The sequence below is a fragment of the Pelophylax lessonae genome (assembly GCF_965119305.1).
Source record: "Pelophylax lessonae genome assembly, chromosome: 5".
Taxonomy (NCBI): Eukaryota; Metazoa; Chordata; class Amphibia; order Anura; family Ranidae; genus Pelophylax; species Pelophylax lessonae.
Window position 1 is genome coordinate 99889714 of NC_138772.1, and position 26717 is coordinate 99916430.

Genomic DNA, 26717 nt, shown 5'->3' on the forward strand with positions numbered 1-26717 from the left:
ATAGAGGAGGATTATTACCGCATGGTCCTTAGAATTGGCCAGGCTTAAAATATAACTAAATAATTTTTTTTAGTTTTGGATAGAGTGGAGAGGGATTAGAACACCTGCCAATTTTTTTTTTGCTCACTGTTCCCCGGTTAAGGAGATTCACCCTCTCTATTTGCCTTTTTACCATTATTATAAAAAATGAAAGTCAAAGAAAACCCCAAATTTTTGATAGTCCTCAGAAAAGTAATAGATGGGAAATATTCCAAAGGGGACACTAGTTCTGGTGACCTAGGGGTCCCCAAAATATTCCTTTAATTTGAATAGATTTCCTCTCACTTCCTCTTTGGCTATGGAACAGGAAGTGAAGGGAAATCTCTGCAATGGGATAGAGATGGCAAAAAAAAAAAAAGATGGGTCAAAAACCTCCCTTGTTCTATTCAAAATGAAAATCAAAAGTTTTGTCCATAGTTTTACTTTAACATGAAAACAAAGATCTACCAATATAATTATCTAGTAGATGGCTAACAACATCAAAAAAAAATTCTGCAGTGCAGACAGACAGCAAAAAAATTAAAACTCACATTGTCTCACTAAAGGAAACTGTAGGAAAAAATAATCTTTAACTATAAAAAATAAAATCTGCAGTACAGCAAGAAGATAAAACCCACACAAAAAAATAGAACTGTAGGAAATCCTAATTTACTACTAAGAAGTAATAATAGTAAGCTTTAAGTGATTGGAAAGTCTTGTTTAAAAAAAAAATAAATAACAAACATGTTATTCTTACCTGATCTGTGCAGTTGATTTTGCACAAAGTGGTCCAGATCCTACTCTTCTCGGGTGCTCTTCTGTGCTCCTGGCCCCTCCCTCCTGTTGAGTGCCCCCCACAGAAAGCGGCTTGCTATTGGGGCACCCGAGCCGAGTCACAGCTCCAAGTGTCCATTCAGACATGGAACCGCAACCCAGGCCCACCCCCTCTTCTCTCTCCTGATTGGCTGACTGACTTTGATTGATAGCAGCGGGAGCCAATGAGAAGGGGAGACCCGTGCAGCTGAGAAACTCCTGCAACATCGCTGAATAAAGATGGGCTCAGATAAGTATTGGGGGGGGGGGGGCTGCTGCATACAGAAGGTTTTTTACCTTAATGCATAGAATGCATTAAGATTAAAAAAAAAAAAAAAACCTTCTGACTTTACAACTTGTTTACTTAGAAATGAATAATTTCTCTCTCACTCCACAACTCACAAGACCACTGACACTGACACAGACTGCTGCAGACAGAAGGGAATAAGGGATAATCTCATTTGCAGAGATAACACATGACATCGCTAACACCCCATCCAGAAATCAAATGAATCCGAATGAATCCAAAAGAAATACGAATGCATTTATTATTTCTTCATACTCAGCAATAATGAATAGTCGGAAAGAACAAAAATACGCAAAACGAAATTATCCAAATATAATGGATTTGTGTTTTCGTTCTTTCGTATTTTCGTTCTTTCCGACAAGAGTCTTTTGTTTATTCGGATCCTCCCAAATAAATGAATATGCTGAATATTGTTCGAAAGGAATCCATAACTAAATGATTTGCACATATCTAATCTAGTTAGTTAGTGTTTGCCTAAACTTCCTACTGAAGACAAGACACTGACCACAGGATCTCTGTAGATATCACATATGGATACATAAATTGTCTGATATCCATCTGATTTTTTCATTATATTGAAATGACATTATTTTTATATCATAGATTAGCAGTCAGTGACAGTTCTAGGTGCAAACCAGACTTGCTTTTCGGTAGACATATAGCCATCCAAATATTTCACTTAATGTCACAGGCACAGAAAACCCTCCAGAACAGAGAATTAAATTGTTTAAAAGGAAAATTTCCACTATGTTGTTTTCCTGACTTCTATGTTTCTGTGTTTCTAGATCATTTCAATACATGTCAATTTTTCCATTAAAGGGAACTTTTGATTTTTGGTAAATGTTATGTTTATTTATAAAATTGGCATATTTATAAACTCTTATAAGCTTACCTCTTTTAAAACATTCATGTGTTTTGGTATATTTTTCATTATTTCTATAACATTTTATAATACAAAGAAATATTTAATTCAGAATGATTTCATGACCTTTTGCTTGCAGAGCATAATGCACGTTCCTAATTAGAAAGCCTAGAACCATATTCTCACTGTTGTTCCATCCAGGTCCATACCCGATGCTTGCTGGCCGCAATCTTTCCTTTACCTGACAAAAAATAAATAATACTATAATCTTTAACAATTACTTCCCAGCTTCTCAGACAGATGCTAATGTGCAAATTAGCTGATCTCAAAAAGCTGAACTCAATGCGAGCTAAAGAGCTAAAAACACATATCAAAAATATATAAGTCAGCAGGTTTACCTGCCAAAGGCTTTGCGTTTCCTGACACATCATGGCAGCACACACTGGGTTGTGACTCTGCCCCCACAACCTAAATGGATTGTTTAGGTATACATTTTAGAAGGAGAGACCCCGCAGCATTCTCTTATTTTTCCTCACCTGACAGGATGGATGGATACCCGTAAGGCCCCTTACCGCACTTGAATATTGAATGTCTCTGGTGCATACAAGCCTTAAATAGGCTTACATATATCGCAGTGGTTCTCCAGAAGGCTTTCCTCTCACTTGCAAGGTGTTTTTGCTTCCATTCTGGGCATTTTAGTCCTACAAACGGCGGGAACTTTTCAAAGATGGGGGCCGCTCGTTTTTGCCGCTTCCATGGATTTGTGTCCAGAAGAAATGTCAGCGGGACCCAATTCGCCCTTATCCAAGATGGCGCTGGATGCTGCGGATTGCTACTGCACATGCACAATGACGTCATTTTCCTATGATGTGGCTGACGTTTCCACACCTAGGGATCAAGGTCCCTGCTGCTCTCAGGATTACTACTTCTGTCCAAGGTACTCTTTTCTTACTATTACTATTTTTCTTTATCTCTTGCAGATCTTCTTAATACCCTCCTCTTATTGATACTACAGCTGTAATATCCTTTCAATCACTGCTCATGGAAGCCACTGCTTAAACAGACCATCCTCAGACTGTAAGGTAAGGGGTCTTCTTGATTGGGTAAGTAGTGAAGATTAGAAAAAGAGAGCACAGCCACACATACTATGGTGTCTAAACAGCTGTACCAGGTCAAGATCATTGAATTCATGGCACAAAGAGCCTTCAAATCATGCATCTACATCGGCACACGGGCGAAGGAGCAGAAGGAGCCGACCCAGGTCCTCTTCTCGCCACCAACACTCGCGCCACAGAAGGTCCTCTTCATCTTATCACCACAGCATTCATTGCACCCGTCCTGCAGAAAATGCCTATTGGGTTTGCGGAGCACCAGCCTTCCCAGACAAACTAGCCTGCTGCACATGCTTCAATGAGGTAACAAAAGAGAAGCCAGAAAGGTAACAGAAATCATCGGGGAATCTGTGCGAGAAACAATCCTAGAAGCATGAGCTCCTGAGGCAGACAGAGCCACTCAAAACACTTACTCCGCAACTTCTCACCCTCCACCACGGACGGATTCCTCATCCGATAGCGAAGACTTGGATCTTTCAGCAGGATTTGATTTCACATTAGTCAAACCATTTGCCAGGTCAGTTAAGGAAGTGATTGGCTGGGAATAAACAAAAGAAACACCATGTAAAATCAGGAAATACTTCCCAAACTTCAAGAAAGAAGTGGAGTCCTTTCCGTTTATTAATGATTTAGAGGACCTTATCAAGGATGAGTGGCAAAAGCCAGACAAAAAGACTAGCCTCAATAATAGGTTAGCGAAATTATACCTGCTAAAAGAACCCAATGTGAATCCATTAATTTATGCACCGTTGTGGATGCCTCCTTGATGGTATTACCCAGGCATGTAACTTTGCTCATAGAAGATGCAGTGACCTTCAGGGATGTGCTCGACTATAGCACATTCAGCAGCAGGCTGCACTTGCAGACCAGCCATCACCTCAGCAGCGGCCGGTAGAGCGATTTCCGGATGGACCCCCAGCATTGAAAAGTAACTGGGTGAAGGAGTGGATCAGGAAAAAAATCATATCCCCTCTTCAGGAACTCAAGCTGACTGGAGATTTTGTGGCAGAAGCATCAGTGGACATCATGAGATAATCTGCTAGAGTAATGTTGGCTTCAGTAATATCCAGAAGGGCCTTGTGGCTAAAGCCCTGGATGGCTGATGCAGCGTTCAAAACGAAATGGTGTAAAATACCATACAATGGAATCAGTCTATTTGGGTCAAAACTAGATTGCTCCATATCAAAGGTGACAGGTGGAAAATTGGGCCTGATTCTCTCCGACAGAAGACCAAATCCTCAGAGGCCCATCTTTTTAAACGCAACCTTCCAGAAAAATACAGGGAAGCAAAATCCTATAGACTTGGAAAAGAGTTCAAGAGGAACTGGAGAAATACCCAATCTTTCTTTCTCAGGCTACAAAAATCAAAACCCTCCTTAGCAACAGATTAGCGAAAGTCCTTTTGAAGGTGCGCCCATCCAACCTTTAAAGGTGGGACCCAGACTCAAGCTATTTGTACAGTTTTGGGCAGATCAAATAAGAGACCCTTGGACAATTTCCACCATTTAATTCGGACACAAATCAAAATTAAAAAGCAGAATTCCAAAAGACCATTTCCAAATAACCAGATTACCATCAACAATGGAAAAAAGAAGACTGTTGCTGAAATATGTGTTGGATCTACTTGAAAAACAGGCAATCATAGAAGTCCAGATGAGCCAGAGAAGATTGGGATTTTATTCTCCACTATTCCTGGTGAGGAAGAAAACGGGGGACCTTTGACCGGTCATGGATTTATAAAATCTCAACAAAAAGATTCAGGTCGAATCCTTCAAAATGGAGAGTCTTCAGTCAATTCTATTTGCAATAAACTTTGGAGACTGGATGTTGTCCATAGATTTATCGGACACTTAGCTGCACGTTCCTATACATCCCACCTTTCAGAGATTTCTCCGTTTTGTGGTAGACAACCAACACTTCCAGTTTCAAAGCTTGCCATTCAGGATCTCCACTGCTCCCAGAACCTTTACAAAGAACCTATTACTAGTAGTTGCCTTCCGGAGGGAGTAAGGATTGAGAATCCACCCCCTACCTGGATGACATCCTCCTTCAGGCTGACAGTCAGGAAAGCCTCATCCGACATAGAAAAATACTGATCACAGCACTTTGGTTGGGTAATACATTGGGAAAAAAACAATCTTCAGCCTTCCCAAAAGATGACTTTCCTGGTTGCAGAATTGAAAAAGGAGGCGAATATAATAGAACTTCCGCAGGAGACAATAAACCGTCTAATTCAAAAAACGAAGTGACTGCTAACAGCAAATTCTCTACCAGCCAGAGTTTGTATGAGCGTACTGGGTTCTATGACTGACACTTTCTCTATGGTCCAGAGGGCCCAATGGCACATGAGAATACTGCAAAATTTCTTTCTAATGCAGTGGGATGGAGCATCGATGCTTCAGCAATCTTCATTCACAGGGTAGTGAAACAATCCATATGGTGGTGGACACATGTTCACAACCTCAAGAGACACTGACATATAGTTCCTCCACAGCCAGATACATTCACATTGGATGCCAGTCTGGAAGGATACGGAGCTAATTATCAAGACCAAGTGGCCCAGGGACATTGGCAATTCCAATCACAGGGAGTGGTTTCAAATATACTGGAACTCAGAGCAGCCTTTCAGGCACTTCTGGGGTTTGCTCCAAACTTGAGAGGGAAGAATGACCTGTTACGCATGGACAACAAAGTAGCAGTAGCCTACATCCAGAAACAGGGGGGAGCCAGGAGTCGTACACTTTTTAAGGAGGTTCGTCCTATTGTGGATTGGGCTCAAATATACCTAACAGATTTGAGAGCCGTATATGCCCCGGGAACACAGAACCTTTTAGGCCACAGCCTGAGCAGGAAATTTGTGTCAAACAATGAATAGTCCCTGAGTCAGCAAGCCTTCTCCCTTCTGACTGAGACTTAGGGAATTCCAGAGATCGACCTGGCAGCAACACCTGCGAATACCAAGTGTCAGAGATACCTAGCAAGAGCCTTTTACCCCTCAGCCGAGGGAGTAGACTCCCTTCGCCATCCTTGGGATTTCAAGCTGGGGTAAATCTTTTCCCCAACACCTCTAGTCGCACCGTTCCTATCCAGACTGAGGAGATCGTTATTGACAGTGATAACGGTAATTCCCTTTTGGCCAAGAAGACCGAGGATCACAACCCTTCTGCAACTGAACATAGAGAGTCCATAGTTTCTGCCAGTTACACCAGACCTTCTCTCTCAGGGCCAATTCCTACACCCAGCTCCGGAGAGACTGCAACTGATGGCATGGAAGTTAAGAGGAATAGATTCCTAGAACAAGGCTAGGTAACTACCTTGCTTCAAGACAGAAAAAAACACTACTAACAGCATATATGGAAGAATATGGGAAAATTTTAGCTCATTTGCTCAAAAAAAGGCATGGAATCCATTTTTTCCAGAAGGATCACAGATTCTGGATTTTCTTCAATCAGGTTTAGAGAAAGGCTTAATTTCAAACACACTGAAAGTTCAAGTCTCCACCTTATCTGCCAAAACAGGGATAATATGGGCTTTGCATCCCCTTGTCATTCAATTCATGAGGGTGACCTTGAAGATCAGACCTCCAAGAAAACCAACATTTGCCACATGGAACCTTACGGTAGTTCTGCAGGCACTTTCACGTCTACCTTTTCACCCGACTGATTCGGTTTCCTTGACATTGAAGATAACTTTTCTCATCGCCTTAATCTCGGCAAAAAAAGTTTCCGAGATGCAGGCATTACTAATAAAGGAGCCCTACTTGGTCTTTTACCCAGATAGGATGATCCTAAGACCTTTGGACCATTTTATTCCCAAGGTAGCGACTGCCCTTCACTTTAATCAAAACATAAGCCTACTAACCTTTCTCGACAATCAGGGTGAACCACATTCTTTGGACGAAATAACTACTATCAATAATTATCTTTCAGCCACAAGCTCCTTCAGGAAGACGGATAACCTCCTGATTATCCCTCATTTCGGGTGTTGGGTACCCTTTGGAAGTCTGTGCTTTACTATATCCTTGTCTGATACGACAAGTATTTTAATGTGATATATGTTTTGTATTTCATTTATTTCATGTGTCCTTTCTATTTCGTTGATTTTATGCTTACTGAATAAAAACATGTTTTAAATTTTACACTGTGGTGTTATTTTGGCCGTTAAAGTCCCATTCCCTATTAGGGGTTTTTTTTCCTATACAGTTTTCCAGGGATGTTGGCCTTATAAAACCCTGCACTACTTAGATGAGTGGCTTTTTGTATATGATTATCCCTCATGGTCTCAGGAAGGGACAAAAAGCATCAATACGCACAATAGCATTATGGCTCGTTAACACCATAAAAAAGGCAAACTCAGTGGCAACCTCCTGAGTAGCATATTGCAGAGTATCTCCAGAAACATTATGCAAAGCTACAACCTGGTCATCAAGAGACACATTTATGTCACATTTTACAGTGGATTTTTCTCAGTTAACAACTTCGGAATACGGTAGAATGGTTGTTCAAGCCAATTCTTAGGTTCCATGTTAATAAATGATACTTTCTAGCACCCAACCGACTGGCGAGTTATTTTCCAGTGTGTGCTGCCATGATGCGTCAGGAAAATGGAAAATTGTATACTCACCTTTCCATAATTTTTTTTTCCTGAAGCATCTTCATAGCAGCACACTAGATCCCGCCCTTTCTTAGGTGACAGATACAGAGAATGCTGCGGGGTCTCTCCTTCTAAAATTTATAGCTAACCAATCCTATCAGGTTGTGGGGGCAGAGTCACAACTCAGTGTGTGCTGCCATGAAGATGCGTCAGGAAAGGAAAATTACAGAAAGGTGAGTATACAATTTTCCATTTTCCATTCTATCCTGAGATTTTTACAGCCCTGCTGAACAAAACATTCAGGTGTATGACACTACATATAATTAAGGAATATAGCAGTGTTGCCTTTACCACTGCCCTACTTACTGAGCATCAGCGGAGTAATAATTCCTTGGCTTACTCTATTTTCTCCTTCTTTCAGTATGTTTCTTGTCAATTATCATGCAGCTCACATGATTGGCTTCCTCTCCCAGTCTGCATAATGCGGTACAGCTTTATCCAAACACCCATACCTGTTGTTTATGCCCACCATGCATCAAGATCAGTGGAAGACATTTACTATCCTTTTTTCCCCCCACCACTGACAGTTATAAAATGTGGGGAAGAATGGGGGGGGGGGGGCACATACAGTTCCTATTATTTTAATTCTTCCCCATGTGTATAACTGTTGGAAGCATTGAAACCCTGTAAACCGTGTGTGTGTTTTTGTCTAAAATTGGATTGAAGTCTTCTAAAATGTTATTACTTTAGATGTAAATAGCTCTTATTTTTGGTCAGTGCTGAATTCATAGTTTATCCGTGCAAAGTCTGCATTTCTTGCTAATGTCAAGACTCTGACTTGTGTACAGCACCAGTGATTGAGATGTAGAGAATATATCCTGCTATCAGTAAAGTAATAAGTGGTTAGCTCTTCTGCCTAGCAGGACAAGGGTTGTTGGTTCAAATCCCAAACACAGTACTACCTGTGCAGAGTTTGCATGTTGCTCCTGTTTCCTCTTACACATGCCAAAGACATGCTGGTAGGTAAATTGGCCCTAGTAGCTGAATTAGGAACCTTAGCTTGTCAGCTGAGGGCAGGGACTGATGTGAATGTATGATGAACTGTATGTGTGAATTATCTGAGGTATAGTGTAATAAATAACATTTTGACCTAACAGTGGTAATATTTTATCTTTGCCTTATTTTAGGAGACTCACAAAATCCACCCTTTTGCTTATACCATTGTTTGGAGTCCACTACATGGTGTTCACTGTTTTCCAGATGCCCAGTTTCAGTGAATGTCAGATATGGTTCGAACTTTGTGTTGGGTCATTTCAGGTAAAAGATATATTTGTAAATCCAATGATCTTGTAACAAATACTGTATAGACTAATGGCCAATGACTAATGGCGTTTGAATTGAAAAACAATCATTTTCAATGTGCCCTATTCACACCATAACACTGCACATGCATGTCAACGGACATCAAAATGTTTGTCAACAAACGTCAGTGCGCATTAAAATGTGACTAAAATGGATGGAAATGTACATTAATTTTCCATCAATTTTAGCACAATTCAGTGTGAATTGGCACCGAAATTGTAATGTAATCGGCCATGTGAGGCGCATCCCGACCAATTAGCAAAATTATTTAACTGATCTGACTTCAATTAGAAGAAACCTGATTAGTTGTTGTGGGTTATTGCATTTTGTAATACATCATTGCTCTTAGCATTTTTTACCAAACAAGTTATAATTATGTGTTTTTTTTTGTTGCAGGGGCTGGTTGTGGCCATTCTGTACTGCTTTTTGAACACAGAAGTAAGTCATTATGCATACTTTTGGTACTAAAATATCCAAACCTATATCTATCTATCTATCTATCTATCTATCTATCTATCTATCTATCTATCTATCTATCTATCTATCTATCTATCTATCTATCTATCTATCTATCTATCTATCTATCTATCTATCTATCTATCTATCTATCTATCTATCTATCTATCTATCTATCTATCTATCTATCTATCTATCTATCTATCTCTATATATATATATATATATATATATATATATATATATATATATATATATATAGCTATCTACATATATGTATATTTTTAAATAGAGATGAAACAAATCCTCCTACATAAGTTATCTCTGTTAGTCTACAGCCCTCTCTTCTCTACAGCCTCCTAAAGCATGCATTTTACACAGCATCTCTGAGCTTTAGAAATAAGGGGGGTCTGACTTCACACACTGCACAGCATAGAACAGAGAGCTGAGTGTAATTGGAGACCTGAGTGGAGGGAGTGGACACACACCCCTCTACACAGCCACATAGGGAAACATGCATTGCTGAGGATATCAATTACCTGCTGCGTTCTGGAGAAGAGGGGAAGCAGCCCCTCGGGATTGTGTGGTGTCGGCATAACCTGCCTGAAGTGACTCATGGAGATAGGAACCACACTAGGTGCTTTGGATTGAGGTCATCACAAGCTGCAAAGGGATATGATGTTGTTTATTTCAGAGGTTTTCAACCACTTTAATTATTTAATTTCAGTGTTTCCTACTTTCACCTGGCTGTATTTCTGCTTAAATGATTGGCTCAAAGTTTTCCTTCTATTACTACAATGGGACTGATGAAATAAATATAGCATGCTCTCCCTCCTAGCAATTACTGGCAAAATGTGGCTGGTCGGTTATACCATAATAGCAGGAAACTGCTGCAATTTTTCTCAGGAAAGCAGCTTTACTTTAGGACATAATTGGCCCCAAGGCACTAATAAAATTGGTGCTTCAATGTGTACAAACTACAGGAACTTTTGTGGGGGGGGGGGGGGGGGGAATACTGTATACTGTATGTATGAGTGTTTGGGCTGTTGTTTTAAGATAGTGTTTTAGGGCGAAACTCTCAGAGAAAAAAATATATACTATAGAAAGGTACCTGGAAAGTACTCGCACCTCTCTAACCTTCCCTCTGTTCCAATGCTTCAACCTCTTTAAGACTCTTTGGCATTTGACACTTTTGGAAGTGTGAGATGTCTATGTACCTCACCACATGCCATGGTTCCTTTCCGAATGGCAAAGTCTTACAAGGCCTGCAGGGCTGAAACAGAAGGAAGGCAGAAGACATGGGCCAACAAAGAGGTTACAATAACCTTTATATTGCAGGTGCCTTCCTTTAGGGTTTCTTTTTATGACTTAGTTGCTTTGATAGTTATACAAATTACATTTTTATGGTATTATTATTATGATTATTATTATTATTTATATTGTCTTTGAGTTTTTAATGTGAAATAGATTTCCTCTTTAAAGTAATCTTGTACCTAAAAATGAACATAAAGTCGGTTTGATAAATAAAGTGTTATACTGTATATAGGTTGAAATTCCTTTTCCCTGAGAAAATGCTGCTACGGGCTGTCCCCATTATTGGTCATGTGTGTGAAGGCCTCCCACATGATCTCTGCTAATAGGTGACTATTATAGACCCTGACCCTTTCTTTTAGCAATGATCACATTCACATGACCAAGAACTAAGGCATGTCAGACATGTGGTCAGCATTGGAATTAGCCTAGAGCTGCATTTTATCAAGGAAAATATACATCTTTTAGCTCTTCTATTACTTCTTGGTAATTCCAGCTTTACTGTTAACATACACTCAAAGGACACTTTATTAGGTACACCTTGCTAGTACCGAGCTGGACCCCCTTTTGCCTTCAGAACTGCCTTAATTCTTCATGGTATAGATTCAACAATTTGTTGGAAACTTCCTCAGAGATTGTGGTCCATATTGACATAATAGCATCATGCAGTTGCTGCAGATTTGTCAGCTGCACATCCATGATGCGAATCTCCCGTTCCACCATATCCCAAAGGCTCTCTATTGGATTGAGATCTGGAGACTGTGGAGGCCATTGGAGTACAGTAAACTCATTGTCATGTTCTAAAAACCAGTGATGAGATAATTTGAGCTTTGTGACATGGTGCATTATCCTGTTGGAAGGAGCCATCAGAAGATGGGGACACTGTAGTCATAAAGGGATGGACATGGTCAGTAACAATACTCAGGTAGGCCGTAGCATTTAAACGATGTTCAATTGCTACTAAGGGGCCCAAAGTGTGCCAACAAAATATTCCCCACACCATTACGCCACCAGTAGCCTGAACTGTTGATACAAGGCAGGATGGAACCATGCTGTCATGTTGTTTACGCCCATTTCAGACTCTACCATCTGAATGTCGCAGCTGAAATCGAGACGTTTTTTCAAGCTTCTATTGTCCAATGTTGGTTGAGCCCGTGCAAATTGTAGCTTTAGTTTCCTGTAGTTAGCTGACAGGAGAGGCACCCAGTGTGGTATTCTGCTGCTGTAGCCCATATCTGCTTCAAGGTTCGATATGTAGTGCATTCAGAGATGGTATTTTGGTTGTAACGAGTGGTTATTTTAATTACTGTTGCCTTTCTATTATCTGGAACCAGTCTGCCCATTCTCCTCTGACCTTTGACATCAACAAGGCATTTTTGTCCACACAACTGCCGCTCACTGGATATTTTCTCTTTTTCTGACCTTTCTCTGTAAACTCGAGAGATGGTTGTACATGAAAATCCCAGTAGAACGGTCCTTTTTGAAATACTTAGACCAGCCCATCTGGCACCAACAACCATGCCACTTTCAAAGTCACCTAAATCCCCTTTCTTCCCCATTCCGATGCTCGGTTTGAACTTCAGCAAGTTGTCTTTACCACATCTATATTCCTAAATGCATTGAGTTGCTGTCATATAATTGGCTGATTAGCAATTTGTGTTACCAAACAATTGAACTGAAGTGTACCTAATAAAGTGGCCGGTGAGTGTATGTTTCACATTTGAGCATAGATCTGTTTTAAAATAAAGAGTCCCTAGTCCTCCTATCACATATATAATTACATTTTTTCCTCTTCATTAAAATTTTCTCAAGTATTACCTCTGAAAAACAAAATATGTTTCCCACCTTTTTTTTGTACAACCAATGCAGAAGTGCCATAGAAAAAAAAATTCAGATTACTATTTATTGATGGCATAAAATATTGAGTTTGTTCACCTTTTAGGTCCAAGGAGAGCTAAAGAGAAAATGGGGAAGTTTTTATCTAAACCAGTACCTAAACCGAGACTATCGTCTGCACAGCCTATCAATTTCACGGAATGGGTCAGAGTGTGTTCCACAATTTCACCGAAACTCAAGAGCACCATCCATCATGCAAACTGAAACTTCTATCATATAATTTGTATAGCTACAAAATCAAATATTCCAGCGTAAGGACTGCTGAAAATTCTGCGCAGCTAAATTTGATATGAGTGAAAAAAAAGAACGATACCTTTAAGTGTTTTTGTTCAAATCTGATGACCAACAAATTTTTCTATGAACTTTGGGACTTGATGTTGCACTTACCACTCTATCAGCTATTTCTGTCATGCAATTCTTATCATGTAATTTATTATGTTTGTGTATTACCTTTATGTTTTGTGGAACATATTCTGGTTTTTGAGTATTAAATTGTATAGTTTATTTGTACAGACTCATTGTAGGCTGGCAGATAATTGTGCATTATATATATTTGGGTGACATTTATCAAATGTTGGAAAGCATCTCTGGCTTAATAATTCCCTCCCCTATTATGGTCTTTTTTACGTTGTGAAATACACAGGTGTGTCAACTGGCTTTGCATGTCTAAGGCTGGTCATACATTACACAATTTTCCTATTTCAATTCTTTTAGATTGACCTTTAATGTAATTAAAGGGCCTGCCTGTTTGCATACAATTTGGAAGTGTTTAGCTTTGACCTAATATTATATGGTTTTGGTAAATTTAAAGGAAAAATGTACAAGAAAATTGTATGATGTATGTCCAGCCTAAAGGGGTTTGTAGATATTTTATTCCAAACCGTGTCCAAACTAAGTGTGCCATGGTAGGTATTTGTGCTTATCCATTGTATGGATGTCCAAGAGAGCAGAGGTTTTGATCAAAGGAGCTGGACCCTATGATTACGTCAAATTACTGCATGTGACAGTGTACACAATTAAAGCACCTCTGAGGCTGGCTTTAGGTGTTGTCAACAAGGGATATGGGTATTGGGTATTGAGGGATATGGGTATTGAGTTAACTGTTAGTTTACTGTACAGGGTGGCCAACTCACAATTTTATTTGCTGTCACGTTAAAGTAGATTAAAACCCAGTCGCTAAAACCTTATACAGTATAAGACTCAACATGATGATGTCAATTCTAAATGATGTTTTCAAAGTTTCTCCATAACCATAAATCTGTGGTTTGTGTGAAAATAATGCCTGGTGCTTCTGGTGATAACACTTCCTTTTATGGAGTGACAGATGACTTGCTCCGGTGATGTTGCCCTGCCACATGTGCCCCTGGAGGAGGCTACAAGCAGCTGCGCTGACACATATTGTACAGATATGATCTACGGCTGTCACCATCAAGAAGTCCATCCAAGGTAAAGGATTACAGCTGATGCTTGCACAAGTGCATATAGACAGGGAGTGACTGAAAGCAGATGGAAAAGAATAGCAAGGCTGAGATGCAAACAAACTAAAAAAAAAGTGATAACAATATTTAATTTAAAATTATATAGCAGTTGCTTGATACACAATGTTTCAGCAAACTAAGGGGCCTTTCACACAGGCTTTCTGATCTGGTCTGCCTGTTACTTTTTTAGGCGGACTTGATCAGACCCTCCAGTCTCCCCTATGGAGCAGCGGATGTCAACGGACACATGTCCTCTGACACCTGCCGCTATCAGATCCGATCCTGCCTGCAAAATCCAGATGGATGGTGGTCCTATTTTCCATCAGTCTGGTGGATGGGATCGAATAGGTTAAGATGAAAATGGACAAGCGGTCCATTTTTCCCGATTTCCCCTTAGAGGAGAGTGGGACTCTGTCTGTGTCTGCACAGTGGAGCGGATAAGACCTGTCATCCACCTGCTCAGCGGGGATTGGCATAGCAAAGCCCCGATGAGCAAGTGGATTCCGTTAAGCAAAGGTGCCCAGGTGCCCATGTAAATGGGGCCTACATGTCATCCTGTTAGGGTTTACATCCACTTTTATTAGATTATTGTTTGTTGGTGCCTTACCTAGGTTTAACCATGGACTTTTTGCAATTCATATTTATGAGTGTGAGTTGGCAATCTAAGTGCTGGGTCTTTTTTTTATAACTCCTTTGACATTTGGTTGCAGTGGAAAAATCAATTCCTTCTCTCTCTAGGAAGGGAAAAAATATGTATATGGAAGCATTCAGATTTCCAACCATATTACAAAATCTCTATGTGTGATAACAAGCTCTTGCAAAAGTGCTCAGTATCTCCTAATAAGCAAATCCTGATACAGCCTTATGATTACCCAGTAACTGTAAGTGATGCGGATACCTTTCTTATGGCTTGCCAGCTTGCTATCAAGGGGCCAACCTTAAATGATTGCCTTAAAAATATTATGTATGTTGTAGATAAAGTGTTCTAGGATGACTCAGATCTTTGTTGCAGGACTGCCTGTTAGATGTTAGCTGGAGAGCCATTTTGCTATGGGTCTTTGCCAGAGAAAGTCCTGACCCTAGCTTGGCAAGTGTAGCCAGTGGAATACCTTGGCATCAGCTTTATACAGCTCTGATTAATATTAGCACTGTTCATTTCTAAGTTAAGAATTGTCTCAGATATTCCATGCAGTCGGCTAAAATAAATCAGATCCTTCTCTTTTTCCCAGTGCTGGAAATCTGATTGGTTGGTATAGACAAGAGAGACTGTCTGAGTGAAATTTTTGAACAGTTGCATAAAAGGACTTCAAGTAGGGTTCCCACCTCGTCCCTTTAAACCCAAACACATATGAATTACACAGGTTCTGAGGCTAATTTAATGCAGGCAAGGCACCCAGTGAGTTTAATTACAACCTTATACAGCCACAGAACCTATGTAATTAATATGTTTTCGGTTTTAGAGGGATGAGGTGGCAACCCTAACTTCAAGGGGTTTGCGCACCATTTTACCAGAACAGCCTTGAAAATGATAGCAGACATATGATTAGTTGCTCCAAGTAATGATTTTCCAGCTATCACAGTAGGAGGAGGTGAAAGTGGGGGGTACCTGCACATTGCCCTTGTATTTGACAAGTTGGTAAAAACAATGGTGTGGATGTCATGTAAAGGACCACCTCCTGACTCATGTATAACAATGCTGTTCAGAGGCTCCTGATGCACACAAGAATGCATTATTGCAAGTGCAGTGTGATGATGTTATTGTGCTCTGTCCAAGGTGTAATCACATAGACTTGAGCGTGCCCACAAAGATAAACTTGTATCCTTTGACTGCAGTTTTAGTAAATCATGATTTCTATGTAGAGAGCAACCATTAGGAAAAGCCTGCAGCAACAAAAATAAAGCAAATGTAAATTTTTTATAATCTGGGATAATACACCCATAGTATCATATAATTATAAGATTCTACCATGTATAAAAATAGCTAATGTTTTTATCTGACAGCAACTCTGTCATCTGTATTATATGCTCAATTAAATATATGTAGGAGTTGTATGATGTGTTTCATTACATGAGTGCAGGAAAATTACAAATTTTACCTCTCTCTCAAGTAAAACTGTAGCAATCTATGGACATTAAAATATTTATAAATGCTTCAAAACAGTAAGTAAGCTTTAAAAAAAAAGCCTCACAGACCTCTGTAACTGCAGCCACTGTGGAGTAATTCTTGATCAAAGTTTACAGCAAAATTACTTTCCCTTTGATTTTTCTCTAATAGCTTGTTTTTCTCCACCTTCCAGCAGTGAACTAGCCTCTTTTCAGCCTTCCAATCTCCAATGCAAATGCAGAGCAGGTGGGCATTAATTGGATGAGAGCAGAGTGTTACGGCCTGAGTTGGATGACTTCAGTGCTTCCACTATGAAATATGAGGATGAATTACTCTACATTGTGCATTTCCGAACAGTGGCCCTCAGTAGTGGCTTTAGGACGAATGAGCATCGTATCTTCAGTATGCATCAGTAAGGATGGCAGAAATTATACCCCTGTGCATCCATCTTCGTCCACACACCAATGATTGTTGACACACAAAACAATGCACTAGCTCCTCACCTTCTCAGGGAGTGTCAGGGGTTCACCCGTTTGGGGGGTTTGGGGGCATTCATAGCGAAGTTTGATGCCTATTCTGGGGCATGAGTTGCGCGTTCCGGTCAGGTTTGGACAGCATCGTCCAGGTTGGATACCCAGGCTGCCCAAGAGCAGGATTCAGGCAATTAGACATGTGCGGTTTATTTCGTTATGAATCGAAATTCATACAAAGCTTTAGGTATTCGGATGTATCCGAATTTCCGAATAACAATAGTAACGGATTTCAACTAATACAAAATAAATTATAACAAAACAATAAAATTCATTCATTTCATACAGATGTGTGCTTCTGAAGTAATTAATGATCTATATTGATTTGTGAATAGTTTGTTGTTATGTAGCGGGTTGTATGTAGCGGGTTGGGCACCATATCCTTTTACAACTATGGCTCGTCTGCTGTCAGGTCTGTATTCAGGCAAAAATTCAGGCCTGATTCATCCCTGAAACGGAGAACAGGGAAGCAATGCACCCCTGCTCTGAGCAGCATCAGTATTAAGTGTGAACCCAGCCTCAGTGAGGTTCCTGTTGGGTATTTTGTTGACAGGTGCCTGTCATTGAACATTCTATCTCTTGTTCATACTTTGAGACAGTCAGTTTGTTCTTTCAGTGGCTACTAAAAGAGAGATGAGGTTGTTTTCAGTCATTACTTTGAATACTTTTTTCATTTTGGGCTCTGTGGACTTTGATATTTGTGCACTGCTGTCCACCACAGTTTTTTTTTAATGTTTTGGGGTTCCAGTCACACCTGAAAATATGCAACCTAAAAGTGTCATCACATTTCTTGGGATCAAGACTGACTCCGTTCACGCGACTCCACATTTTTAGAGTGTATTACAATGGTGTTTGCTGTCAGAAAATAAAGCTTCACTAGGTGCAATCGTTTCTGACAAAGCTGAAATTTGCATGTAGAGTCTTCTGCTGGGGCTTATCTTTTCCCGAAGGCTATCCTTAGCTAAAGCTGGGGTATAGGAACTGCATTAGTCTATTCACTTGAATTCTGCCCACAAAGTTGACTTATGCATTTGAGTGCAGTTTCTTAGATCCTTTAATGGGGAATGTTATTGCTTTGCCTGGTTTTAACTAATTCTGAGTTTGCGCCTAATACTGATGTGACAGAGGGGCAAATGTTTGGAGCTTATTTTTCCATTCAGCAAAATTATGATCCCATTGAAAATCTTTGTATCTGATTATAAACCTGGCCTTTCTTGAGTTTTTCCCTCTGTTGGTGGCAGTAGCTCTTTGAGGGAGGACCTCAAGACTGACATCTGTTTTTACTCAAAGGACTGAGGTATCTGCAGTTAACTCTCTGTTGGCTTCTTTACTTTCTTTTGGGAAAACTTGTGGTGTTATGTTTAAAGTATAATGTGTTACTTAGAGCTTGTCATGTACCTAGCTGAGCCAATGAGATTGCTGATTCTCTGTCCCGCTTTTCCCATGTCTGGACTTGTGGACCATCCTTTAGAAAGCTATGTAGGGCTTGAAAGGACAATCGATTGCTTCTCCTGGTCAGCATATAACAGAGAGTGACACCACTGGTGTAATCTGGAAAGGGAGATGCTCTGGTTTGTTGCAACTTTTGTTGCGCTGGATAAATCGCCATCTGCTATTGACAAAATATTAGGTGCGCATTTTTGCAGGTGGAAATTACTTTGGTTGTACTCCAATGAGGAGGCCTTCTCACAGCAAACAAGTATGATTTCATGTCATTATAATCATTTTCACACCCGGTGGTTATTTAATGGTCAGAAATCCTCTCTAGATTTACTTGGCAACGGACAAGGAACCCCAAAGCAATTGATAAAACTTGTGTCAAGGTCAATTGAGCTGTGTCCAAATTATTTTGCCAGTGTGCTGGTTTTTTGATTTGCCACGAGGAACTAGAGCATCATAAGATATATAGGAATGACAGCGTACACCTCAATGAAGTTGGAATTGATAGGTTTAATTTGTGGTTACAGAAGTTGCTTGATGTAGCAGTCAGGCTGGTGTTAAGGTTTCAACGCCAGTCTGGTTTGGTTACCCTTGACTGAGTGAGATTACAGTAAAAGGCTGTTGGGGTGGCACATCTTGGAGGTTCTTGATGAGGGTTAGATTCAGCATAATGTCCATTTATCAATTCCAACAACAGCAAGGGAATCAGCTGATTTTTTCTGTTTTCATTCAATAAGTCATTTATGCCCTTTACTGTTTTGTTTTAAAAGCTGAAGTCCTGGGTGAGCTTCCAGACCAGAGAAAGCTGTTGAGGCAGCATTGGCTTTAGGCATTTTAGTTTTTAGGTTTTCGAGTTGAGTAATTTTGTAATTCTCAGATCAGCCAAAGGGACATTGTTAATTTTACTGATTTTGTATTAACAACTGTAATATGGTATGTATCTTTATAAAGCTGCTGCCAACATATAAAAAGTTATATCATTCCAATATAAAAACTGTGTTAGTTTATTGTAAGGGTTACAACATGGAGAGGGGATATTGTGTTAGCATGAATGAAGAGATGACTGCTGCACAAATCATGTCCCCTGATGTCTACATTCTTTCTGATACATTCTCTAAAGTAAAGAATAGAAAATCCAACAAAGATAGATGCACTGATTGTATTGTAATTGCTACTGCTGATACACAGTACATCAGACACATAACAAATGTTAACACGACTTTTTCTTAAAAGAAAAGTTGTATAAATTGTACAGTTGCCATACAAATCTTTTTGCATTTCAGTGTTAATGAAAATGACACTTCTAGTTCAGTCTGCAGTCTGCCAGCTGTGATTTTCTAAAATGGAGAAAAAATTAAACATGACTATGTGAGCATAGTATTGTTGTCTCGTTTCCTGATCATGTTATTGGCTCGTTGCTGTTTCTAGCGTTTTTAAAACAGCTGGAGTGTTCCTGTGACTATATCATTAATATTTTCCTACACAGCAGGTAGGAAATAACTGCAGGAGGTTGGAAGTCAATGGAATCCAATGAAATCGCAATAAAGTTTGCTGAAAATGTATGTATGTAACTGGACAGTGACATTATAATGTAAAGTAAAATATATTGTATATCTAGAGAGATTTTTTTTTAGTTGGCTAGAGCAGTTGTCTCCAAACTGTGGCCCAGGTGTGGCCCTTAGCTTGCTTTCATCCAGCCCCGACACTATTCATCCGATGGATAGAATTATACAAGGCACTATTCCTCCCACTGACACCAATCAATGCTATATCTTGATATATATGTCAATGAAGCATAATACAGATTAAATAGTGCACATGTGCAATAATGAATCAAACATGTAATCAATACAAAATGAAAAAATAAAAAAAGGTGCAACAAATTATTGTGCTCACAACAATTGAACGTGTTAGCTGAAAAAACTGTAAAGGTGCATAAAGCAAAAGAATAAAAGTCCAAAACAAATGTGCTGAGTGAATATTCAAATGTGAAGAAAGAAATGTGAAATCCTCCACCACAGCTATATTTAGTCTTCCTCCGCAGTGCCTCTATTAGACAGACAAGCTCATGCACTTACCAGAAAATTATAGAGAATACGCCTTTCAATAATATCCTTATTGGATCCAGATGAAAGGCCAACTCAATATAGACAGACCACGGATCACCGCAATATACCAAAACGGTATTTGATATTGTATCCTTCAAAGGGTAACTCAGGCAATACAGCAGTCTCCACTGCGGTATCAGCATACATAAAAAATGAAAGCCTCCATAGTGAAGTATGTATATAACGATGTTTATTAAAATAAAGTAGAAAACTCACATGTAGATGAATAATAAACAGCGCTGTAAGAAGAAAAGCCGGCAAGATGCACAGTCGCCCGACTTCCGGGTTCCACATGGTGACTTCAGCACGGCAATCCCAACGCGTTTCGTCACAGCTGACATCTTCCTGGGGACACGGGTGGCGTGCTGACTCCACCACTTATATGCAAACAAACCAACAAGCAAATAAGCAAATACCACCCCTGTCTGAGCTGCAACAGCATACAGCGGGCACCATTTTTGATCAGGGAAGCTTGCCAATAGCGGCCATAAATGACTGTGGCTTGGCTGAAATGAAATAGATGAATATACATTCTAAAAGAATCTTTGTAAAATTACTATAAAAATACAAATAAAAATACAAAAATACAAAGGCATCCCGATCCAAAATAACCTCCGGTAATATCTACATTCAGATGCCGCATTACCTAAAGAATGGGTCAATCCACTGAAGATTAAAAATATGAAATTATATAAGATAAAAAACAAAATAATAATGAATTACATTAATACACTAGGCTGCCCCGCTTTCAAAACTGTGGCATAACAGTGGGGCACTATACTGTTAAAATTAGTAACAATAGTTAACCATCTACCTAAAAAAGGCAATATTTTAATGATGGTGGTAGCTCCACTTCAAACATTAAAAATATCCTCTGTGCCAAACCTAAGTGGCTTATACCAATATATTGGAGGTCAGACATTATATTAAAGATAATGTTAAACAGTAATGCCTGACATATAACCACAACAAAGGTCCAATAGTTATATAGATAAAGGCACTAAATTGTGGGAATCTAACGAAAAATCACCATGCTCTGATAAGGATAATGATTTGAATGGTCCCTTCATGAGACTTAAAAATCTCATGATATCAGAAGTCCATACCCAATGGGATATGGCATTTTTAGAGACTTACATTAAAAGTTCCATGGTTCCCAGAAGTTTACGTTGGGAAGTCTGTCCTCAAACTGGAGAGGTTGAACTAGAGGAATGGTATAAATATTTTATTGAGGCAAGATTAAATTTCCTTAAATTCCTCATCAGTCGTAAAACAGCTAAACTCTCCAGACTTGATGAGGAGATCAAAACTGTGAAAGAGAAACTTCTCCCCTTTAAGGACAGCGAGGAATATAAAGTATCCTCAAGTTGTCTCCTCAAAATTCTTGAAAAAGAGGAAAGAGACCAAAAGGTCAAAAAAAGGAAAAACTATGACAGAGATTTGGTTGATTATCAATCAAGCACTGTCTTTGAGTGGCAATAGAAACTTATTTCAACCTCCACCAATGAGGTAATGATGGATACATCCAATAGTTATTCTTCTAAGACCCTAACCTCTAAAAATACTACCTCAAATTATAAAGCTAATCCTCCCCAGACAGATACAACAATGAATGCACAACAAAATAAGGGTCACTGCCCGTCCCATAAGTCACCGTTTCGAGGACGAGGTAGGGGTAGAGGCAGAGGTAAATCACGCCCAAGAAATCAGGGACAGAATTACCAATCTCAGTACGGATATCAAAACCGCGATTCGTTCCCACATCAGAGAAGTGAGAATTCTCCTTATCGTTCATATACAGTAGTTATGAGAATGCTCCTCAGTGGGGATATGGTCCTACTTATAATTCAAGACAAGGTCCTGGACATACTCCACAGTGGAGACAGGGCCCAAATCACGAAGTTCAGGGTTATAATCATGGCCCTTACCAGAATCATAGTAGGCCAACCCCTAAAAATACAGTGCCTTGCGAAAGTATTCGGCTCCCTTGAACCTTTCCAACTTTTGCCACATTTCAGGCTTCAAACATAAAGATATAAAACTGTAATTTTTTGTGAAGAATCAACAACAAGTGGGACACAATCATGAAGTGGAATGAAATTTATTGGATATTTCAAACTTTTTTAACAAATAAAAGACTGAAAAATTTGGCGTGCAAAATTATTCAACCCCCTTAAGTTAATACTTTGTAGCGCCACCTTTTGCTGCGATTACAGCTGAAAGACGCTTGGGGTATGTCTCTATCAGTTTTGCACATCGAGAGACTAAAATTTTTACCCATTCCTCCTTGCAAAACAGCTTGAGCTCAGTGAGGTTGGATGGAGAGCGTTTGTGAACAGCAGTTTTCAGTTCTTTCCACAGATTCTCAATTGGATTCAGGTCTGGACTTTGACTTGGCCATTCTAACACCTGGATATGTTTATTTGTGAACCATTCCATTGTAGATTTTGCTTTATGTTTTGGATCATTGTCTTGTTGGAAGACAAATCTCCGTCCCAATCTCAGGTCTTTTGCAGACTCCATCAGGTTTTCTTCCAGAATGGTCCTGTATTTGGCTCCATCCATCTTCCCATCAATTTTAACCATCTTCCCTGTCCCTGCTGGAGAAAAGCAGGCCCAAACCATGATGCTGCCACCATCATCTTTGACAGTGGGGATGGTGTGTTCAGGGTGATGAGCTGTGTTGCTTTTATGCCAAACATAACGTTTTGCATTGTTGCCAAAAAGTTTGATTGTGGTTTCATCTGACCAGAGCACCTTCTTCCACATGTTTGGTGTGTCTCCCAGGGGGCTTGTGGCAAACTTTAAACAACACTTTTTATGGATATCTTTAAGAAATGGTTTTCTTCTTGCCACTCTTCCGTAAAGGCCAGATTTGTGCAGTATACGACTGATTGTTGTCCTATGGACAGAGTCTCCCACCTCAGCTGTAGATCTCTGCAGTTCATCCAGAGTGATCATGGGCCTCTTGGCTGCATCTCTGATCAGTCTTCTCCTTGTATGAGCTGAAAGTTTAGAGGGATGGCCAGGTCTTCCTAGATTTGCAGTGGTCTGATACTCCTTCCATTTCAATATTATCGCTTGCACAGTGCTCCTTGGGATGTTTAAAGCTTGGGAAATCTTTTTGTATCCAAATCCGGCTTTAAACTTCTCCACAACAGTATCTCGGACCTGCCTGGCGTGTTCCTTGTTCTTCATGATGCTCTCTGCGCTTTAAACCTACCTCTGAGACTATCACAGTACAGGTGCATTTATACGGAGACTTGATTACACACAGGTGGATTCTATTTATCATCATTAGTCATTTAGGTCAACATTGGATCATTCAGAGATCCTCACTGAACTTCTGGAGAGAGTTTGCTGCACTGAAAGTAAAGGGGCTGAATAATTTTGCACACCCAATTTTTCAGTTTTTTATTTGTTAACAAAGTTTGAAATATCCAATAAATTTCGTTCCACTTCATGATTGTGTCCCACTTGTTGTTGATTCTTCACAAAAAATTACAGTTTTATATCTTTATGTTTGAAGCCTGAAATGTGGCAAAAGGTCGAAAAGTTCAAGGGGGCCGAATACTTTCGCAAAGGACTGTAGGGATGAGGATGTTTATGACAATTCTGAATATCATTATAACGTCCCTATACGTAACCAATTTTTTCCTTTGAGGGATAACCAACATCCTAGAGAAAGACAGTCAGAAAACCAGTCCGGTTCGAGGTCCCCTTTGGCAAATAACTCCCATGAATCTAGAATTATTGAATCAGACTAATCAGAGCTACCCTGGATGGGGTTTTCACAAGGCCAAGCAAGGCCTAAAATGTCCATTAGAACCACAAGAGGAGTTAGAGGAGGGAGGAGGATACAATCTAAGAGGAAGAAAAAAAACGTAGGCTGTACCGGTATCTTCCATCTGAGCCGTAGTGTACTAACAGACTCTGAAAAAAGTATCCTCGATAAAGGACTTAAATTTGCACCCCCTAAATGTTTAAACAAATTCCAGACATATACGGATGTACATAAATTTGTCAGAAAAACTAACATCCAAAAATATATGTTGAGTAATCCGGTTAAGGAAAATAGGATAATTTCCACACAATTTAAGCATTCTAGTTTATCTAATGCATCACTATTCAATCCACCAGCCTCTCTAGCACCATCTCTCAAGGTTTTTCGAGATATCGTTCTGAGAAATTTGAATGATATTCAAATACGGAAAAACAGGTTGAATAAAGATCTCGCCACAGGACTGGATTCCTTATGTAATAATAAGGATCTGGTGATTAGACCGGTGGACAGGGGGGGGTATAGTTGTGCTTGACAGATGTGACTATATGGCAGAAATGCAGCGCATCCTGAGTGAAAGGCACACCTATACCCCCTTACCACGAGATCCAGTTTTCCAATATAAAAAGGAGTTGGAGGCAATAGTTTCAAAGGGTTTTTCTTTAAATATCCTCAATAAAAAAGAAAGAGCATTTTTGGTGCCCAGGCGTCCTTGGACACCTATTATATACTATTTGCCCAAGATACATAAGAGTCTGACTCCCCCCCCCGGATCGTCCCATAGTCAGTGGCATCGACTCTGTGACGTCCCGGGTGGGGAAGTACATTGACTCTTTTTTCAGCCATTGGTCCAACCCTCTTTCTATATCAAGGATACCAGGCATGTAATCAATTTGTTGTCTAACCTGGTTCCTATTGATGGGTTGTGGATGGTGACTGCGGACGTCACATCCTTGTATACTATAATTCCCCACAATTTAAAGGAAGCAGTAAAACTTTTCCTAGATAGAGACTCAGAAGTTCCTGATCTCCAGATTGACTTCATTATGGAACTTCTATAGTTCGCTACCAAGTCGAATTATTTTTGGTTCAATTACCAATTTTTCCGCCAAGACAGAGGAGTCGCTATGGGGGCTAAGTATGCCCCCAGCCTGGCTAATCTGTTTATGGCCCAGTGGGTGGAGGACGTCATCTATGGTTGTAACCAACCTCAGATAATGCTCTGGGCGAGGTACATTGATGACGTCCTCCTCCTCTGGAATGGGACCAAAACAGATCTTGAGTCCTTTATGGAACATTTAAATCATAACACTAGGGGTATCTATCTAACTTTTGAGGTAAGCCAGAATACCATCAATTTTTTGGATTTGACTATTACAATTAACTGTAATAGGTTTATTACTACAACATACTTCAAATCCACAGACAGGAATTCGTACATTCCTACTGGCAGTTGCCACCATGATCCGTGGCTTCGAGCTGTCCCGAAAGGACAGTATATGAGACTCAAGAGGAACTGTACAGACCACAAGGATTTTATTTCCCAGTCACAAGTTCTCACTAAGAGATTTGTTGACAAGGGGTATGATAACCCCTTTTTAGCTGATACCTTGAGAACTGTTGACTCTGTGGATAGGTTTGTTTTACTACAGGCCAAGACACAGTCTAATAATACCAATTCTTCTTTTACCTCACCTTTTGTCACCTAATTTTCCACCCAATATAAAAGTATTAAGCAAATAATAGAAAGACACTGGCACATTTTAAAAAATGATCGCACGCTTAAATAGAAAAACCTTAAGTTGTTTTCAGAGGAGTCCCAACTTTACGGGATAAACTTGCCCCTAACGTTCTAAATCCTCCTGAGGCTAAACCGAGTTTTTTGAGCAATCTTGTGGGTTACTACAGATGCAACAGGTGTCAAACCTGCTCTGTTAATAAATGCAAACAGAGAAATGTGAGGGATTTTACATCCACGAGTACCGGCCTTACATTTTCTATTAAACCTTTTGTTTCATGTTCTAGCACAAGCAGGGGTAGTATATCTACTGCAGTGCCCATGTGGCCTGCAGTATATAAGGAGAACCAAACGCCCCCTTTTGGTTCACCTTAATGAACATATAGCGTACATCAAGAAAGGTTTTAGGAACCACTCAGTATCCAAGCATTACCTTTTAAAACACAATAAAAATCCTAATAAAACAATTTTTTTGGGCATAGATAAATTTAGCCCACATTGCCGGGGTGAACCCCTTGTTAGAGGTTTATCCAGACTGGAAATGTCTTGGATTTATAGGGCTAAAACTTTCACTCCTTTTGGTTGAAAAGTTGACACGACTAGACCTAGGGTGGCACTTTGCAGGGGGGCTGCAAAAAAGATCCTCCGCATGAAAAAAACAGCCTGCTCCCGAACGAAAATAGTTCTTGCTGACTTGCGTTACACTTTTAGTGTAGTGCCAGCAGTGGTGCTGCTATGGTGGTATGGGGGGTCCGGACCGCACCCGGGTGACACCCACCAGAGGGATGACACCTGTCCGCTGGGCCGCA

The 26717-nt window shown here is 39.9% G+C and overlaps 1 protein-coding gene across 1 annotated transcript in view; it reads left to right on the plus strand.

Moving 5' to 3' along the window:
• The window catches only part of VIPR2 (vasoactive intestinal peptide receptor 2), a 144878-nt gene extending 131669 nt beyond the window's left edge, over positions 1 to 13209 (plus strand). Inside the window, exons 11-13 of the mRNA XM_082259459.1 lie at positions 8893 to 9022; positions 9464 to 9505; positions 12776 to 13209. Coding sequence (XP_082115585.1) covers positions 8893 to 9022; positions 9464 to 9505; positions 12776 to 12949 — 346 coding nt within the window. The 3' untranslated portion in view covers positions 12950 to 13209. The remainder of the gene's footprint in view (positions 1 to 8892; positions 9023 to 9463; positions 9506 to 12775) is intronic.
• The last annotated feature ends 13508 nt before the right edge of the window (positions 13210 to 26717 follow it).